The sequence below is a fragment of the Sorex fumeus genome, unplaced genomic scaffold (assembly GCF_029834395.1).
Source record: "Sorex fumeus unplaced genomic scaffold, SorFum_2.1 ptg000129l, whole genome shotgun sequence".
Taxonomy (NCBI): domain Eukaryota; kingdom Metazoa; phylum Chordata; class Mammalia; order Eulipotyphla; family Soricidae; genus Sorex; species Sorex fumeus.
In genome coordinates this window covers 15,469,718-15,491,103 of record NW_026606186.1, presented here as the reverse complement: position 1 = coordinate 15,491,103, position 21,386 = coordinate 15,469,718, and the positions used below count along the sequence as shown (strand labels likewise).

The 21,386-nt window shown below is 40.1% G+C and overlaps 1 protein-coding gene across 1 annotated transcript in view; it reads left to right on the top strand.

Annotated features, from left to right (window-relative positions):
• Positions 1–21,386, top strand: part of PAPPA (pappalysin 1) — a 263,826-nt gene that overhangs the window by 66,365 nt on the left and 176,075 nt on the right. The window contains exons 5-7 of the mRNA XM_056138647.1: positions 1,484–1,676; positions 10,714–10,835; positions 20,712–21,210. Of these exons, the coding sequence (XP_055994622.1) occupies positions 1,484–1,676; positions 10,714–10,835; positions 20,712–21,210 (814 nt within the window). The remainder of the gene's footprint in view (positions 1–1,483; positions 1,677–10,713; positions 10,836–20,711; positions 21,211–21,386) is intronic.

Below are 21,386 nucleotides of genomic sequence, written 5' to 3'. Positions count from 1 at the left end.
AGAACAAGTGAGTTTGCACGGTAGGACTCCCAGAGGTGGGTTTATTTTTAAGATCTGTGGAGCCTCACACTCGGTCTGGGGCACAGCTGCAGAAACCCTGACCAGGCAGACACCTTTGGGAAGTGGTGTTTTTGAAAAAACAAGCCAAAAGAGTGCCCCTGGGACAGCTAAAGAAAGAGCATAGAGGGGAGGCAAGCTTCTTCCTGGGGACACAAGTCTTGAGCTGTGTGTGACCTTCCCTCCATTAAAAAGATGGTATTGCAGCCACCTCTAACTCAAGTTCAATTTCTATTCATCAAGCACCTTCAGGATATTTTATCCATATGATAGATTTCATTCATTGATACTTATGTTCTCATTAATGAGAAGCGTAACCTTTAAGTCAAGATTTCTGGATTCAAATCTCAGTTCTTGCACTTGCTCTGAAATTTTAAAACCATTGCCTTTTCTTTCTCAACGTAAGTTTCCTTTTGTAAAATGAAGAAGATTTAAGTATTGAATCCAAAAATAGGGAGGAAGTAAAATGTTTCCAAAGCCCAGTATCCCATGTCTGTCTCATACTGAGTGCACCATAAATGACCCACTGTGAGTCCTGGTAGAAGGGTCTACTGTCCTCCTTCCCAGCAAGGACAGAGTTTGGTTCCTAGTTCTGCCTCTTGGCTCATTACCATGAGCATTATGCTCTGTGGACCTGGGACTAACTCCTGCAATTGCTCAGTCTTTGACCCCTATTTCTTGAACATGCCTTCTGGTTTGCCTGAAGTCCCTCCTTCATCAGAGGATCGGACTACTTTTTCCCCAGCTGGCCATTACTTCCATTATCTGGGGTCACTATCAGAGAAAAGATTGATTCACTGACAACTTTGTCCTCAGACAAGTTGACTTCACTCTATAACCAAACTGGTGTCTCCTCAGGAGCAGAAACTCTTTAAGTTTCATCTTTCTGTGACCTTTGCCATAGAGCAGAGAATATATGATAGGTTCTCAGGAGGTTTGCATAACAGAAAATATCCAGTGCCAAGTGAATGAATGAAAGAAGTATCTGGAAGAATAAGGAGCCATTGAATGAATGAGAAACAAATCAACAAATAAATCAGTGAATGAATGATATTGAATACAGGTGAGGGAGAGAAGGACTTAAGAAAAAATATGTGTGACTTACTAACTGATAAATATGGTGCACCTGAATAGCAGCTAATCTTGCCCTTGTCCTTGGCCATGACCTCTGGGCTGCTCCTTCTTCAGTCTCAGAAATACTTTTTCAGTTCTGTCTACCCTACCCTTCCTCTTTCCCTCTCACCTGTCCCCAGAAGTGATGACTGCACTAATTTGTTCACAGACCATTAACTCTGAACACTGGAAGAGGCCAGCTCCAAGTTGGCAAGGGCTGGCTTGTTGGCTTTCTAGCTGCCAGGACACGTCATAGTTCTCTCACATACCCACCATGCTGCTAGGTTCTTATCTCTCCCCTGCCCGCTTGCAGATGACGACTGCACTGACTCCTTCACGCCCAATCAAGTCGCCAGAATGCACTGTTACCTGGACCTGGTGTACCAGAACTGGCAGCCCTCCAGGAAGCCAGCGCCTGTCGCCCTGGCCCCACAGATCGTGGGCCATATGACTGATTCTGTGATGTTGGAGTGGTTCCCACCCATCGACGGCCACTTCTTTGAAAGGTGAGTGTAGCCTGTGAAGTGGGAATCCCTTTCTCCTGCCAAGAAGTGGGAAACTTGGAAGGGAAGCAGCCTTGGTGAAGAATTGGCTTGTATGTTTTGTATACTGCAGTCCCCCTCACTAAGCACCATGACTGGTTGTTAAACGCAGGTGGGAATATGTGTGTGTGTGGGGGGGGGGGGGGGCGGTCAGTGAATAGAAGGAAGGGTTGTTGATAGCACAGCAGGTAGGGCATTTGCCTTGCATGCGGCCGACCTGGTCTGCCCAGGTTCAATTCCTCCATCCCTCTCAGAGAGCCCGGCAAGCCTCTGAGAGTATCTCGCCCACACGGCAAAGCCTGGCAAGCTACCTGTGATGTATTCGATATGCCAAACACAGTAACGAGTCTCACAACGGAGACATTACTGGGTCCGTTCGAGCAAATCGATGAACAATGGGAGGACAGTACTACAGTGCTACATTGAAAACACATTATTTAAAATACATGACTGCTTTTTTAATTTTTAAATTTAAAACTTGGAAACCTTTATTGTCAGAGACTTCCTTTAGATGGAGGGAGTTAAGGTGAGAAGTTAAAATCACTGTCACTGTCCTTCCATTGTTCATGGATTTGCTTGAGAGGGTCCAGTAACATTGTGAGACTTGTTGTTACTGTAGGACTGGAGCAATAGCACAGTGGTAAGGCATTTGCCTTGCGCGCAGCCAGCCGGTCGAGCCAGGTTTGATTCCTCCGCCCCTCTCGGAGAGCCCGGCAAGCTACTGAGAGTATCTCGCCCTAACGGCAAAGCCTGGCAAACTCTCTGTGACGTATTCAATATGCCAAACACAGTAACAACAAGTCTCAAAATGGAGACATTACTTGTCCCGCTCGAGCAAATCAATGAACAATGGGAGGACAGTGACAGTGACAGTTGTTACTGTGGCATACAGGTAGTTTGCCAGCCTTTACTGTGTGGGCGAGATACTCTTGCAGCTTTCCAGGCTCTAGGAGAGGGGCAGAGGAATTGAAGGCAGAGGAACTGGATTCTGGTTGGCTGCGTTCAAGGCAAATGCCCTACCTGCTGTGTATTGCTCCAGCCCAAGTTAAAATCACTTTTAGTTAATTGGCAAACGCTTTCACATACATATTCCATAGAAAGGAGTAGAAAGGTTATGTTTGTGTCTAATTATACACTGATGCACGTGCATATTTTTAATACATTAGAATCTTTGATTATGCTTTGTGTTTCTTTGCTAAACTAACGGTAAAGCTTTTAGAAGATAAAGGAAAGGTGATTGGAAGCACAAGAGCTTGATTCTTTCCCCTTATGAGTGACTTACTAGCTGAACAGCTTTCGACAAGTCACTATTTTCCCTGAGTCTTAATATCCCACCCCCTGAAAAGGATACCTTGTGGTGCCTCAGAGGACCGAGCATGGAAACTCTAATCTAATGTTTTCCTTTGGTGTCTTCCAGAGTCTGAGACCCTACTTCCCTACTCCACTCACACTTAAGTAGATCACACTTTAAAAGGACAAGATCTTATTTTAGTTAATTAATTAATGAGCTGGGACTCAAACCTGGTTCTTCTACATATATAAGATAGGCACTTACCACTAAGCTGCTTCTCTGACTCAAAGGAACCAGATTTTAAGGATTCATGAAACTAAACTAAGATGTTGTTATTTAATTTTGCTGCTGTTGTTGTTTTGGTGCCACACATAGCAGTAATCAGGCATTACTCCTGGCTCTGTACTCAGGGATCACTCCTGAAAGGCTCAAGGAACCATACCGGGTGCAGGGGATTGAACCTGAGACAGCTGTGTAGCAAGGCGACCGACTGCTCTATCTGCTGTACTCTCTCTGGCCCAGATGTTGCCATTTATTTTGAAACTGCAATTTAAGGCTCAGATATAAAATTCTCACCTGAGTACTTCTTGTAGGTGTTTTACTAATGATGACATATCATTTATGATGGTGAAAATAATAACCAAGTAATGATTCATTGTGATCACAATACTGTTGTAATTGCTGTTTTTGATCAAGTGCTTGCTCTGTGTCAGATTCTGTACAACATACATTCTACACAGAACCTTGCTTAGTCTTCCCAATGACTCTTTTTTTAAATTATTTTTTTAATGAATCACCATGAGATACAGTTACAGATGTACAAACTTTCATGATTACATTTCAGTCATACAATGATTGAGTACCCATCTCTCTACCAGTGTCCATTCTCCATTCTCTACCACCAATGTTCCCAGTATCCCTCCCACTACCCCACCCCACCAATCTCCACCTCTGTAGTAGGCATATTCCCTCTTACTCTCTCTCCTTTTGGGTGTTATGATTCACAATATGAGTACTTAGTGACAATCATGTTTGTTCATAATCTACTTTCAGCACACTTCTCCCATCCAATGACTCTTAAACAGGGAATCTTCCTCCTCATTTTTTCAGGTAAGAAGAAAATTAAAACTTGAAGGGCCTGAGAGATCTGACCAGGAACTCATAGAAAGTGATGGGACTGGACTTCTGCACCCATGTTGTTGCAATAGTTTATCTCAGTATGTGTGGTAGCACAGCGGGTATGATGTTTGCCTTGCACACAGCTGACCCAGGTTTGATTCCTCCGCCCCTCCCGGAGAGCCCGGCAAGCTACCAAGAGTATCTTGTCTGCACGGCAAAGCCTGGCAAGCTCCCCGTGATGGATATTTGATATGCCAAAAACAGTAACAACAAGTCTCACAATTTGTTGTGAGACGTTACTGGTGCCCACTCAAGCAAATGGATGAACAACAGGAGGACAGTTGCTAGAGTGCTGCAGTGCTGTGTGCCCTCTAAACTCAGGAAATGTCAGCCTTTCCCCCCAAAGAACCATAAAAGGTGGCAAGGAGTTTTTACTTATAAATGCATATCAAAAGTAGATTAGATCAGAGCACTACATTAAATATGGGGTCTAATTTTCCATACTATCATCTGCCCCTGGATCTGGAAACTTCCTTTGGCTGCTGTGTTATCACATGGAGCCAGGAAACACATACCTTTGCACTTTGAGAAGAACCCCCTCTTCCCTGCTCCAGCCACACTAGAAAACCTCATGTAATACTTCAGAACTGACTCTCCAGCAACCTGTAGATTTATTTATTTATTCTGTAGTGATGAGAAGGATCAGACTTTCGGTCCAGTCTTGGCCTCCATTCCACTTAAAAATGGAAGTTCTGTAAATGAAGCTTCCTGTGTATGTATTCAATTTGCATTTCATAAGGCAGTTATTGTCCATTAAATAAATACCATCTGATTGTTGGAAACCTATTGGAGGGTTAATTGTTGTGTAAGGAGATATGTCTCTATTACATGGTGCCCTCAGCTTCAATCAATATGTTTTTAATAATCTATAGTCAGTGGGTACTTGAGGCTCATACAATAGCTATTCTGTTCAGTCTAAGATTTCATAATGGAGTTATCATATGTTAAATTAAACCTGACATTTTAGAAACTACTCTAATTAGGGTTAACAGCTACATAGACCATAGACTACTTTAAAGGAAGTCAATCTACAGGTTCTATAAATTGCTGTACAAAAAAAAATTATGTCTAACATTCTCCGTGCACACAGAGTTTATCCTCATGCAAATTGACTTACTATAAATTTACAAGTCTTGAGGTTAAACTATCTATGTTCTTTTCTCACCTTTAGTACTGCTGGTCCATAGGAGCGTGGGGAAGCCAACCATCTCATGTGTCTCTGATCTCTGACTCTCTGAGTTTTCTTACATAATAAAGTTCCAAATGTGTCCATTTTATCTGCCTTTAGTGAAGAATCTAACAAAACTATGTGTAATATTCCTAGTGCACACATCCACTACATCCAAAAAGTAATGAGCTTCCATCTTGCACAGAATTTTCAGATCTGTTTAGCTACTTGAAGAATCGTTCCTTGGAAAACCTTTGGTGTTTTCCACTACATCCATCAATGCCAACCTCTCGCCCCTGGCTATTCTCGTGTCCTCCTGCTGTTCTTCACATCTGTGGACTCAGAGAATACAAGGGTTTTTCTTAAAAAAACATATTCAGATCCTCCCACAGTCTGTGTCCTCACACATGGGCAACTGAATAAATAATTCAAGGCCACTCTGTTTTTTTTTTAACTCCTTATTTTTTTATCTATCATGCAAACATGTGTTGACTGGATGGTTTTAGTTATCTGAACAATCCATGGTGGTATATTAGGAAAAGAGTTGGACTGGACATGCACCCATCTGAGTCTGGAATCTTTCCATTTTAGCTGTCCACCTTTTCTCTTCAGCTCCAGCCTCTGACCTAGAACCTCAAGGAAGTCTAGCTTTTCTCAGACTAGTCTTCCTCGTCAAAACTTCAGAACACAGGAAATGACTTGAGTAACTATGTTCTCAGTGTTCACAGGATAGTAAATAACTAGGAGCATTCTAGGTAAATAGAAGGGAAGTAAAATCATTCAATACAGTGAGTATCTTAGAGAAGGCTGTCCAATCCGACTTTCAGCATAGTGGATATGTTCTTTACCTTCTCTGTCCAATATGGTAACCATTAGCTGTCTCTTGCAATAGATTACTTGAAATGTGGAGTGTAACTGAAGAGCTAGGATTTTGTATTTTTAAAAAAATTTTTGGCCACACCTGGAAGTGCTCAGGGCTTTCTCCTAGCTCTCCACTGGGATCACTCCTAACAGGGCTTGGTGTACCATGTACGGTTCCAACGATGGAACCTAGGTTGACTGCATGCAAGGCAAATGCCCTAGACACTGTACTATCATACCAGACCTGGAGTTGAGTTTTTAACTTTACTTAATTTTAACTAATTTACATTCAAAGAGCCACATGCCAATTAGCTGCTATCTTGGACAGCTCAGACTTGGAGCTTTAAATTCTCCTAGAATGGGATCAGGAAGAGTGATATTTTCCAGTATTGATATCTTGTACTTCTGTAATTTCACTGTGTGCGTGCGTACGTGTGTGTGTGCGTGCACATGTGTGTTTGTGTTTGTGTATGTGCGCATATGTGTGTGTGTTTGTGCATGTGAGTCTGTGCGCACATGTGCACTTTTGTATGTGTTTGTGTCTGGGTTGATACAGGCTCTCATAAAAATAAGCTAAATGCCAAGTATAAGAAACACATATGGATATGCCCTATTTTTTGAAAGCTTGCATTGCATCACTTTGCTTTTATAAAGTATCTACATTAGTGTCTATTTCCCCTAATCAACCCCACTCCCAAGATCAGAAGTTTTTTTGCTTTTATGACAAAAAATGAAAAGTTATAGTAGTAGTTAGTGTGTGTTCTACAAGAAGTTGTTATAAAGGTTGTGTTCACCATGAACAAGAAGAATGGTAGCATCTAATCCCTTCCTAGGAATGACATTCTATGGCATGTGTTTATTATTTCATTCTGACCTTTACTGTATTGTGTAATTTTTGCTTTATATGTCTTTATATCAAGTCTTTAATATGACTTAATAGGATATTTTGGGGGTCTGGGAATTAGCAAAATGTTTCCCCATATAACTGAATGGTAATTTATTCCTTAGTTTATTCAAATTCATCTTAGGGAAGATTTTATAGGAACACTTTATTTTTAGCTATCATGGGAGACCTGTGTTATATACCTATGGATGTGTAGGCCACTGTCTAACTTTTAGCAGAAATTAAATTTATTCTATTTTTCCACAAGTTCCATTCTAAGGAGATTACTTTGTACTTGTGACTTTCAGTTATCTCCTCTGCATTGAGAGCATTTTCTGTCATACCAAGAGTCACTCCAGAACCTTTTATTTTATTTTATTAATTAAAAATTTAAAAATACACTTGGTGGTGGTCAGGTATAACTCCTGGTGGGCTTGGAGGACCATAGGGGGTTCCAGGGTTCTCACCCTACCCTGACACACCTTTTCCCCCCACTACTATTGCTCCATCCCTACCTTCTATTTATTTTTAGTTTGGGGAAGAGAGAAGCTGGTACTCTGACCCGCAGTTGTCAGGGGCTACTCCTGGCTTTGTATGTACTCAGGCATCATTCCTGTGAGTGCTCAGTGGACCATATGCAGTGTAGGAGCCAATGTGGGTTGGCTATATTCAAGGCAGGTTCCTTAATCACTATTTGATCTCTCCAACTCCAGTTTTATTTTTTGGGTGATACATTCAAAGAACACTAGGGCTATTTGTGATGATGCTCACAGGACAATGCTGCACCTTGGGCATGCAAGACATATACCTTTTGCACTGTCTCCCTGACCCTATTCTAGTGCTTTTTAGTTGCTGATTTTGCTTTTATTATACCCCTTTGCCCCAAATCCATCCATCCATTCTTCATTCTGTATTTAGACAGATATTCTAAAAATGTGAATCAGATCAAGTCTCTCCATGCCTTACAACCCTCCAATGTCTTCTTATTTGTTTGATGTGTAATCTCCATGTGGTCCACAGGACCTTCTTGATCTGGCCCTCACCTTCCTGACCAGCTGCTTCTCTTACTGCTCTTGCATTTATTTGTGACTCAAACCACTTAGTCTTCTTTCATGCACCAAACCCTTTTATTCCTGCTGAGGTTCTTTACATACCTTGAGATTGCACCTGGAATGCTTTACATCTCCTTTGTGTTGCCCATAAATGGCCTCCTCTTGCTAAGGCCTTTCATGGTTGCTGCAATCTTCATGAGATCAATTCTCTGCCTGCCCCCTGCCCTCCTACATGATCTATTTACTTTCCTTCTTCAACTGTTCCATCTCTAAACTTACATACACTTTCCTGTTTGTTCATGGATTATTGCCTCCACTGTACTTTATGATCCAGGAAGACAGACACTAAAGCTAATTTACTCACCCGAGATGGCCATCACGTTATTTTCAACACTAACAATTATTCAGTGGAACTGTTGAATGATTACATAAAGTCATGATGGAATGGGAGGAACTGTAGTTCATGGATCTCTGCAAGAGGCTTATTTATTGTCAGGTGGATGATGACTTATTCACTTTTAAAGTTGTACTGGGAACCTAGAGTATGTCAGAAAAACATGATGAAATCCACATGATTATGTGTATATTATCCAAAAAAAACCACTAACTAAATAAGAAGAAAGCACTAGTTGTTATGAAGGTCAATGTATTTCCTGATTTCTTCTCAGGACATTTGTAATCTCATTGTTATCATAAAGCCAATCATGTGACTGGGAGCTGTTATGCATGGGTGGTGGTCATTGTAATGGAACTCTGGTCTCAGAATGGTGCTGAGGAAGTCTTTTCACTCCTTATTTACTGCCTACTTGTGTCATTGCAGAATTATTAGTATTAAAAGTGCATGAGTAAATAATATGTATTTAAAATATAGAGACAATTTTTTCAAATGCAGGATAAAAATGGTTGAGTCACTTTAGAATTTATCCCCCAGAAATTATTGCCAATAATATTTTAAGTAATTGCAACAACATTGAGATATTGGTGTAGATTTAGTTTTGATGACGTTTTAAACTTGTAGCTTATGCATTTTCCATGAAAAATGAATAACCTCTATAAATATTTTTATAATGGCTCATTATAATTCCACTGAGCAGATTAGCCTTGGACTATTTAATCATTCTCCATGACTTACTTTTAGGGTGCTTGCAAAATACCTGCCTCTGTGTAGTTTCATAATTACCCTAGTAAAGTAGAGGAAACAGAATCAGCAGTTTGAGGATCTAGACTATTTTAAACATGTGTCTCAGCAGTGTGTCTGAGTTATACTTATTCATTCAACCTTCCTTTCCTCTTCATGTGTTGCATTATATAAGCAGAAGATAGGCACATGACCTGTTTAGGCTTAGGCTTGGAGGATGCTGTAGAGGAGAAAGGAGATGTAATAGGTTGTCATTTTCATAAACAATCTTATTTCTATATCGTTTGGGCTGCAGATGGGACTTAGATAAATTCTACGATTTGAGATAATTGACTTCCCTTTTGTCTCCTTTCAGGTAAACAAGGTAAAGAAATGATTAAAGAGGAGCTAGCAAGAAAAGTATACTTTAAACAATAACAGATTGGGCCGTAACATTTCTTGATATCTTCCTTTTCTGCTCCCTGTGTAGAGGTTATGAAGATTGGCAGAGTTGGGGTGGGGGAGGTGTTCCTACTGATACGGTAGGAGGGGGGCTCATCCTTATTCTCATCCTTGAGAAAGACTTGAGACTTTCTTAAATTCCATCTGCAGCCCATAGGGTATAGTAATAGGATTGTTTGCATCCTCCAAACTTAAGACTAAGTCTCCTGTGCTGAAGAACAAGTAGGATTTTATGACCAAAGGAAGATTGAAAACAAATATGTAACACACAAGAGGGTAGAGGAAGCCACCATTATATTCCACTTCTAGAGCTAGTGCCTTTTGAGGGATTGGCTTACCTTTTGTAAGGTTGCTAAGATGTATTGGATGACATGGTAAGGGAACTACTTTTGATGATTCAATCAAAGGGTGACTCATCCATCTTCAGAATGTCAGGACTAAATGGCATCTTTAAGCATCTAGCTCTAGCTTGTACTTTAGACATCATCTAGCTCATCCCACTTATTTACAGCTACAGGACATGAACCATGCCTCCTTTCTTTGCAATACCTAGGACACAGTCTGGTGCCAGATACAGTGCAGGAACCTGATGAGCACTATTAGAGAAAGATAACAGTTGAGGTCAAATGAGACTAAAAACTTTCACACAATAATATATCAAATTGTCAATTGACCTTAAACTGCATGATGAAAATCAAGATCAGTGCAAGCAGTAGTGAGTGGCCTGTTGATTCTGTGCTACTTGAAATTTACATACAAAACTATATGTATCAGCAGAATAAACATTAATTTAGGCAAAAAGCAAATTTCTTGCTGGGCAAAAAGGAAGAATTTTAGTCACTTTCCTATTCTGGAAGCTTTGGCAGGACAGAGAGAAAGTGGATAGAAGAGATGTATTCTTATTCTATTGCCTTTGATCTGGTTGAGTCAGGGACTCATTCAACTGTTCCTAAGTCGGTGCATTTTCCTTCTTTCCTTGTTCTCCTAGAGAATTGGGATCAGCATGTGAACTTTGCTTGGAAGGGAGAATCCTGGTTCAGTATGCCTTCAATGCCTCCTCCCCAATGCCCTGTGGCCCATCGGGACATTGGAGTCCACGGGAAGCAGAAGGTAAGTCAACCTGAAGCTCATTTACTGATCGAGTACACAAAAAACCACTTTTTTAATGCATATGGAATTTAATGATACCAATAGTTTTCCCCCTACCATTCCTTAGTACTTAAGATTTCTCTGAATATTTTCTCTTTTATTTTTGTGTATATGATACTGGATATCAAACCCTGATCCTCACAAATTAAACAAATGTACTTTACCACTGAGTCACACCCCCAGTCTTGTATTTGTTCTTTGTTCCCTGCTTCATTGAAGATAATTGGTATTCAACATTTTATGTCTAAGGTGTGAAAAATCATTACTAGAGGCACACATTTGACATAAAAGGTCAATTAACACATCTATCTTTTCATAAACTCATTAAAAATTGATTTACCATTGGCTTACAAAACCATATTGATCTTAAGGGTTTAGCTTTACACCTTGATAAATGTGTATGCATGTGATATACCTACTACCAAAGATCAAGTACTATGTATTTGTTTTAATTTTTATTAGTGAAACACCATGAGGTACAGTGGTAGACTTACAAATTTTTGTGCTTGGGTTTCAATTATACAGTGTTCGAGCACCCATCCACCAGTGCCCATTTTCCACCACCACTGATCCCAGTATCCCTCCCACCCCCCTTCCCCTCCATCCCACCCTACCTCTGTGGCAGGGCATTCCCTTTTGTTCTCTCTCTCCTTTTGGGTGTTGTGGTTTGCAAAAGAGGCAATGAGTGGCAATCATGTTTGGTCTATAGTCTACTTTCAGTATGCATCTCCCATCCTGGGAGGATCCTCCCAATGCCCTTTATTTGGTGCTCCCTTCTCTATCTGGGCTGCCTTTTCTCCTAGCATATGCGGCTGGCCTCCAAGCCATGGAGTGAACCTCATGGTCTATGTACCCCTTTCAAAAATTATTTTGGGAGGTGTTGAAGAAGTATTCTTTTTAAAAAATTTTTAAAAATTTAATTTTAATTTTTTATTATTGAATCACTGTGAGATACAGTTACAAGCTTTCATGTTTGAGTTTCAATCATGCAGTGATCAAGCACCCATCCATTCATCAGTGCACATCCTCCACCACCAATGTTCCCCAGTATACCTTACCTTTCCAACCCTCCCCCTGCCTCCATGGCAGACAATCTCTCCCATACTCTCTCTACTTTGGGGAAGTATTCTTTCTTAAGACTACCAAGTATGTGATGTTCACTCTTGTTACCATATTGCACGTTATAACTATGTATGTTAAAGTTATTCATCTTGTAACTGTACGCTTGCCTTCCTGGCCAAAATCAAAGCCAGTGTTTATGAATTGATTCAACACCTGTCTTTGGAGCTTCTACAATGCTAGGAATAGCATACCATTTCAGGTACTGGAGTAAGCAGAAACTTTGAGCTCTTCAAAGGTTGCTTTGATCAAAGAAGCAACCATTTTTTATTTTTCTTAAGTTATTTCTGGAAATACATTCTCAAATATCATAATTATTCCTTTTGGTTTCTGCCATGTACCCTCCTTTGGAGGATTCATAGATCTATTGCACACCGGAAGGAAACACCACACTATTGTCATGCTGTACCACACCAAACTTATCCTGGTGTAGGGGCCTCCTAGTTCTCCCACTGCAGAAAAGTTATGGAGGGAATCCCTTGTTTTGTTCTTTGTCACCCTCTCTGACTCTCTAAGACTTCAAATACCTGTAGAACCCCACTCCTCCTGTCCTTTTGTTCTGGTGCAGGTCAGCTCATGCAATAGTCCCTGGGTGGAGAAACAAGTTCATCAGAGGGAGCAGCCTTTGATCTATCCCTGAGATTCAATTCCTCTGTGATTTTCTCTAATTTTAGAAAAAAAGAATGAAAAGAAAAATCCAGAGAGAGAATAAAGCAAGGGGGAGAGATCGGAGAGCAATGTGAATGAGAAAAGTAACAGTTCCATGCTTTGCTATCTCTTAAAGTAGTTTAAAATAAAAATGAGAGTCAAACTCAGCAACCCTAAACAAATGTGACTGGAAAATTAAGCCAAGAGATGCCTTGGAAAAATCCTCGGCTTTTCCTCCTAAAAAATACAAGTCCTCAGACTTGCAAGGCATACTGGGATCACATGGTCCAGACCTCACCTATCACTGTTCTCTGCTAGTACCCTTTCTCAAACATGCTCTCCCACCAGTATGAAGATTTCCTGGATCTTCTTGCTCTAGTTTCTTTTAGAAAGTCTTCTTGCAATCAGTTAAATTATTCTATCCACACCAAACTCACAGTTCTTAGAGAAGAATGACTGAGAAGACCTCACCAGACCACATGTCACCTCTTTGCAGAGAGTCGAATCAATCTTATCTCTCCCCGACCAGAGGCACTGTGTGTGGGCACCATGCAGGGCACATAGGCAACGTGATACAGAGCATCTAGCAGGGGAGTTGAGAAGTGAATGGGCAATTACTGTTGGATGTGATAATTCCTGTGCCACTAGACATGCCATATACAGTGGGATCAACAAAAAAGGAGATTTCATCCAGAACTGAGACTCATGATTCATGGGAAATTTTTGCACATCAGCGAGAAAAATACACTTGAGAAAGTTTGGCTTACTTTGAGCACCAGCTTTTTCAGTAAAATCCGAGAAAAGTTCGTGGGTTTCCTGGTATTCTCAGAGCACAAATTCACTTTCCTTATTATACTAAGACATAATTTACCATTTTCACTCTCACTCTCTCTAAAGACTGGAAATTGCCAGTTGCTCCATAGAATGTGATGTTATTATTTCTCTGATGATGTCCATACTAGGTGTGCTCCTGGTTTTAATTTCCAGTGCAACAGCTACTAATAGATACGGTTCACCAAACAGAGGTTCCCTAATTAATGCTGCAAGAGCTCAGCTGGGTTTGAAGCATAAAAAGCAAAGTAGGGAGTAGGGAATGGGCTGGACTAGTTGAAATAAATAACAACCAAATGAGAATGACTTTTGGATTTACCTGGGAGTGGAACGATACCATGTACCTTGGCTGAGGTCTGAAGAGATATGTGTGTTGTTATCAAGATTGGTCCAGTTGCTCTGGACTGAGGAGATTAGGAAAGGGAGTCTGCTTGAAGCAAGGGAAGTGCACAGTGGCTGTTGCAGGAGTCCAGGACATAGAGATGGTGGTGACTGAGGTGAGGTTAGTGGCCGTGAAATGGCAGTGAAGTCAATAGAATTGAGAAATATTTCCAAGGTGGATTGAGAAACTCTCCCTCGGGGCTTCTAGAGTGAAAATCATCTTGGTTTGTTCTACCACTCGTGTGAATTAAATAATTTCCAGATACCTCCCCACACCTCCATCTAACTCAACTGTCAATTGGTTACGTCTGTTTCTGATTTGTCTGTCCCTGACCCTCTGACAGCATGCTGTGCAGAAAAAAAGAGTTCAGTTGGAAATCCCGAGCCCCTGTTTCCCTGAGCTGACTCAGGCCTCCAAGGAAACCCTAAAGCCCTGGGTTTTCCTTCAGGATATGTAAATTTAGTACATGCGGGCCAGGAAAAGACACTGTTCTTTTTTTAGAGCATCCTATTACAATCTCTGTGATCCATTTGGCTCAGACCCTTTTAATATCCTTGAAGAAATAAACTTTTCCATGAGCCAAGCTCTGCAATTTATTTCTCAACTCATTTTCATCCTATTTATCTTTGCCTGTTTAAGTTTTTGGACTTCCCAAACTAACATAAAACTCCCAAATCCATGAGCAATACCAGACATATCTTTGGGATTGTGGAAAGAGCATAGGGTGAGGGTTGCAGGAGGAGGGGGAGTTGCAGAAGATTGGATCTTGGTCCCAGGCTGACAGATCAACATGCTCTATGCCCTTAAGTGAGTTACATACCTTCTCTGTAGATAGCAACTTATCCACAGAACGAATATCTTTTTAGCTCCAAGAGTCCTATGACTTGCAACATCTTTAGCTTAACTTCGTATCACTGAGATGGAAGTTTCCACTTAACAAATATTTATTGAGCATCCACTATGTTCCTTAATTCTGTTCTGTTAATTTCAGGGAAATTGTTCCCTTCAATCACATTAAGTGGTTATATTTTTTTAAAATCTCATTTTGCTATCTTTGTAGTAAAAACCTGTATTTCATAGATAATTATTTCCTGAGGCATTTAATGTCATACTACATTTATAGTCTGGAAATTAAGTAGCGAGATCTGACTAAATTAAATCCCAATTAAAATAACTTTCCAAAGCATAAATTATACCACAAGCACTGGATTTTTTTTTATGACAGATTAACATATTGTACTGTTTCCATTTTTTTCTTATTTATATGAGTCCACCTATCCCTGGGCTGGAGCGATAGCACAGTGGTAGGGCGTTCGCCTTACAAGCGGCCAACATGGCTGACCCGAGTTCGATTCCTCTGCCCCTCTCGGAGAGCCCGGCAAGCTACTGAGAGTATTCGAAATGCCAAACACAGTAACAACAAAGTCTCCAATGGAGACGTTACTGGGCCCGCTCGAGCAAATCGATGATCAACGGGAGGGCCTTTACCTTTACCACCTATCCCTACCCCCAGCCTTATTTACCTTCCTAGAATATTTCAGGTGTGCTAAAGTATTCATCTGGAAAAGTCTTGGCAGTCAATTTTTATCACTAATTTTGTCAACAGCAGCAGTGTATATATACAAAGATATTAATAGATGTCTATACAGATATTTATAAATGTAAATTTTAACAAGCATGATTATTTATACATTTTATACACATATATGGCCTCATTTCTAGTGAGTAGCTCATATAAATATGTGCATTGTTATTTACTTGCTATATATACAAAAGGATATGGATTAATAATGAAGTAAAAGGTTATTTGTATTATTCTTTCATCTTTCCTTCTTTCTTTCTGTCTGCTGCAATCTCTTCTCTCTCTTTTCCCTTTCTTGCTTTGACCCTCCTTTCCTCCTTTATCTCTCCTTTCCTTCTTGTATTTCACTCTCCTTTCCTTTATTATTATTATTATTTGACTTCTTGGGTTACTCTTGGTGATGCTCAGGGGTTACTCCTGCACTCAGGAATTACTCCTGACAGTGCTCAGAGGACCATATGGAATGCCAGGGATCAAACCCAGGTCAGCCATATGCAAGACAAACGCTCTACTTATTGTACTACTGCTCTGGCCCCCTTTTCCTTTATTCTCTTATCCCTTCTCTCCCTTTTTATCTCCTTCACTCCCTTTATTCCGATAAACTTCTTAACTGTAGTCATTGTTTCTTTTAGGAGCTATGTTCTGGTCCATTTCTCTGGTGTAACCTTGGTCCAACCACAATGGCTTTTGTGCAGTGCTTCCCTAACTGGTATTTATTAAACTAGACAGAAGTTCCCATTTGGGGGAAAAACAATCACCCAGTACCTCCCTCCCTAGAATTCTAATTTTTTGAATTGAACAAGCAGAAAACACTCCAAATCACACCTGAGGCTATTACCACCATTATGGATCATTTCAGCACACCCTAAAGGGAAGTATTGTCCACTTTGAGAAGCACTGGACTTGAAAATCCATGAATGTAAGGACCGTATAAGTTGAAAAGTATTTTCCAGAAATTCATCTAACATTACTCACAAATCAAGCATTCAATTATTCTTTGGATGTGTGGGTGGATGGATGGATGGAAAATCAAAACAGATAGATGGATGAACAACATCTGAAACTTTCAACCAATTTTATAAAAGATATCCTTTGTTTGTTTGCTTAAATTTTTAAGAGATTCCTGTCTCAGAAGCTCAGTTCTGTTAAAGGGAGGTAAAAAAAATCCTCCAGAATCTGGGTTCTGCTTTATTTGCTAACCTTCTCACTTATTTTTTATTTTTATTTTTATTTATTTTTTTAATAATTTATTTCTTTATTGAATCACTGTGGGAAAAGTTACAGAGCTTTCGGGTTTAGGTCTCAGTCATGTAAATATCAAACACATTTCCCTTTACAAATACTTATTTTTAACCACGAACCCCAGTAGAACCCCACCTCCCACCCCTCCCAATTCCTGTGAGGCAGATTAGTTCTAGTTAATACTCTATCTACTTTGGCTAGATACATTGTTTTGATAGAAGATGCACAATTATTGTTTAGAGTTTACGACCCCCCCCCAATCAGACATGCTGAAACAGCGTTGTGAAATGATTTGCTTTCTACAACTTGGTTTAAGAATAAAATGATGTCCCGCGGCCGCTATTGCGGCCGCGCGGTTTTGAATTTCTGCTATTTTACTTATTAACCCTGGAAGAATTTCTATTAAAAGTTAGATAGTTAAGAGATTGGTTTCTGTGCTCTAGAGTCGTGGCCGTGCCGGAGAGCCGCTCGTGGGGGGCAGCTGGTGACCTCGGTCGGGCGTGGAGGACGGCCCATTACGCCCCCCTTCCCATGAGGTCCCTGCCGCTCCCACCACCCCCGGCTCAAACCTGCTGTCCACATCACTTATTTTTTAAAGTATATTGCATTAAATTTTATTTTATATTTAATGTCATTATGGTAATAATCATGCCTTACCTGTCTCTAATAAAACTTTTAAAGAAGTTCTGTGCAAATATATTTTAGAGTTTACATGAAATAGGTAAGGCCTACTTATATAAATTTTCCCCCTACACTTTATATAAACACTGTGGTTTGCAAAGTTGTTCATGATGATTTGTTATTAGCCTTCTCACTTGTAATCTTCTCATAGCACTCCAAACTGTAGTCATCAGAACCCACATTTTCTGTCAGCTGTTGTTTTTATACTGGGAATACCTCCTCTTCCCAAGCTTTACCTTGTTGGCTTTTCCTTACGTTCAGAACAGAGCTAACACATTTGCAAGAATCTTCTAAACATCTCATCCCATTTGAATTCTGTACCACCTCTCTGAGGCAGGTTCCTTATGGTAGGTGACACAAAGAGAAGCTGTAGGAATAACATCTTATCCCAACATTCATTGCTTCAAAGCCTGGCAAGTTGCCTGGCCCAACGTATCACATAATATTCTGTTCTTTATTTGAGAATTAACTTAACCAAATCAGTCTCAGTTTTTCTTTTGTAAACGAGTTTCATAAGACCTACTTCATAGACTGATTGCCAGGGTGGAAAGAACTGAGACATGTAACATTCTTGGCACAGGGCCCAGCACACAGAGGATGGTTAGTTCATTGAAACCCACTATTATTACAAAGTTTGCTGCATGGGTGATAAGTAGAATTCAGCAACCTTTGAGGCTCCTTTTTGTATCTAAGAGTTTGTCTCAAGGAACTAAATGAGTAACCTTTGCTAAGTTTTCTGTTCCTGTTTACTTACTTGAGCATAATGACCAGGCTCACCTTTCTGTCCTTTGGAAAGCATTTGGACCCTCTGTTGATGAACAAGAAACCATGGAGAAAGGATAAGCCAAACAGATTTGTCATCTTTTCTCTCCTGTGGCTTCCCACCATTAACACTCATTTCCTCCAAAGAAGGGAGTTAAGTTTGCTCCATCCTTTGCCAATTCCAGAAGAAAGCCCATAGAAGGGGTAGAATGTTCACCTGGCACTCTCTGTACCACAGGAGGCCCCGATATTCTGTGGAGTGTTAACTTCTCTTTTTCAGTTCCATATGAACTGGATAGAAAATTATTTATCATATATATGTAGTGTGTGTGTTTAGTATATTTTCATATATATAGTTTGTGTGTTTAGTATCTTTACTCTCTGTGAAACAGATATTATTTCAAGCCAAGATTCTGTGGAATTGAGTGAGATAGCATAGAAAAATTGGTGACAATGAAAGGAACTGATAACTAGCTACAAAATGTGCTATTATATAATATATGATACTTCACCTTCATTAAAGTATTTTGAATGAATAAGATACATCTATCTATCTATCTATCTATCTATCTATCTATCTATCTATCAAACAACCCACAAAGTCAAAAGAACCAGGAACTCTGAGGTTGTATAATGAATAGAAAGCAAGGCTTCGACATAGGTAGACAGTCTTTTGGTGTCTTTGTAATTACTGGTTGTTCTTGCCAGTATTTGCTGTAAACAAAAAAAGCACAAAGCCAAGGAGTAGTGGAAGAGTTGTCATTGAGTCCATTTCATCTTATTACATGTGTTGTATCTAAAGATTTTTGAAGTTTTCTTATCCCTCACTCCTTTTTTCTCTTTTAATGTCCACTTTCTTCTTTTCTAACATCAGCTTGATGTCTTCCCTCTTTTTCCTGGCTGGATAGAGGCAAGGAAATTGGAAGCATTTGTAGCCTTCACTGGAATCACTTTTCTACCCCAAAAATGGCTTTCTAGTTTTTATATTGTGGTCACTCCCGTTATGCTGTAACATTACCACAAATCCTTTTCAGACAAAGATAGCTTTTTTCCTCTTTTCTTTAGAAATAGCCAGCATGCTCACTCTCTGTCAACCAGTGATGCAAAGGAGAAAGAAAGAGAGAAAGAGAGAAAAAATAAAGAGAGAAAGAGAGAGAGAAAGAAAGAAAGAAAGAAAGAAAGAAAGAGAGAAAATAGAAAGAAAGAGAGAAAGAAAGAACAAGAAAGAAAGAAAGAAAGAAAGAAAGAAAGAAAGAAAGAAAGAGAGATAATGAGAGATATATGGAACATAGAACAATTTGAGATTCTCTACCCTACCTTTATAAAATGATCTATTTCTGGGGCTGGAGTGATAGCACAGCGGGTAGGGCATTTGCCTTGCACACAGCCTGACCCAGGTTTGATTCCCAGCATCCCATATGGTTCCCCAAGCATGGCCAGGAGTAATTCCTGAGTGCATGAACCAGGAGTAACCCCTGTGCATTGCTGGGTGTGACCCAAAAAGCAAAAAAATAAAATAAAATAAAATAAAAATGATCTATTTCTCTTATTGGACACCCTTAAGTAGATTAAACTCAGACACTATATTGAGTCCTGATGACTTTTCTCAGCAGTGGAAAGGAGAGTTCTCAAAGGTTCAAAGACTAATGATCTCAGCAGAGAAAAATTCAGAAGTTGCTACGGTCTGAGATCAGTAGGGATGAGACATCATCTCTCTGGGGAAATAGAAGAATCCCTCCTTTTTTCTCCCCCGTTTTCACTTGTCTGCCTATTTCCTTCTTAAGTAAGACTGGACAGAGCAGGAGATTCTCCGTGGTGTGCAATGACCTCATGTAGAGAAGGGGCGGAGAGATAAGATGGCTCCAGGGACACCTTCCAACTTTTTCATTCATGACTTTAGAAAGTTTCCTCATGGATCTTCAGTCCAAGTGAAGAAGCTCTATATGTTCAACTCCTCTTTTAAGGTGGTTTCTAGCACTTCTGTATGTGGCACTTCAAAGTCGGTGGTATCAAAGGCAATGCCACAGGTATTTTTTTATTAATTATAAAATTATAATTATTTTATTAATAATTCCAGTGACTTCTCCATCCCATAAAGAGAACAAAGAATATGGACCCCATTATATATGTGACAAAATTGAGTTCTTATTCTGATCTTTAAACTTCGAGATTTTCATCACCCCATAGTTTTGAACCTTTGTTTTCTGACCCCTGAAATGAGCCCTTGCAAGAATTAAACAAGTTCACGGGATGTAATGTCTTTTTAACAAACATGTGCCTTCCTTCTTTTTTGTACAGGGCAACAAAACCTGCAAGTGGAAGATAAGGAAAGAAAGGTTGGGTATCAACTCAATAGGAAGATAGTGTATTTTTGATTAAAATTATCCTTACTTTTAAGATATGCATTATCAGCAGATAGTCGAGTTGGGTTCTATGCATCCAGAAATTTCACCAATAAACAAAAAATCTTTATCTTCCCTGCCTTTATCTTAGTTTCAGTAAAATAAAACCATTTTTATATTCTGAAAGAAACCCTGAGGACCAAACTAAAGATCTTCTAGCAACTTATACCCTCATCTCTTTTCCTTAGGTCATCCAGATGTTGAACAGCCTTGTAAGTCCAGTGTACGCACCTGGAGTCCAAATTCGGCTGTCAACCAACACACAGTTCCTCCAGCCTGCCCTGAACCACAAGGCTGCTATCTTGAACTGGGATTTCGCTATCCCCTGATCCCTGAATCTCTGGCCATCTGGGTGACATTTGTTTCCACTGATTGGGACTCTAGTGGAGCTGTCAATGACATCAAACTATTGACTGTCAGTGGGAAGAACATCTCCTTGGGTCCTCAGAATGTCTTCTGTGATGTCCCATTGACCATCAAACTTCAAGATGTAGGTGAGGAGGTGTATGGTATCCAGATCTACACATTGGATGAGCACTTGGAGATTGATGCCGCCATGCTGACCTCACTTCCAGACAGCCCACTCTGCCTGGAGTGTAAACCCTTGCAGTACAAGGTAGTCCGGGACCCTCCTCTCCAGGCAGATGTGGCTTCTATCCTACACCTCAATAGAAGATTCTTGGACAAGTAAGTGCACTCTCTAGATAGTGAGCTAATCAAGTGGGTGGGTCCTAAAGTAATGTCAGGAGAGTTTAAGAGGCCTGACTGGGAGAAAGCGCATCAGAGCAAGACTCTTTTGAAGGTATTAGGAATTTGGCAATGGATATAAAAATTGTCCTAATAAAGCGGAGTTGATATGAGAG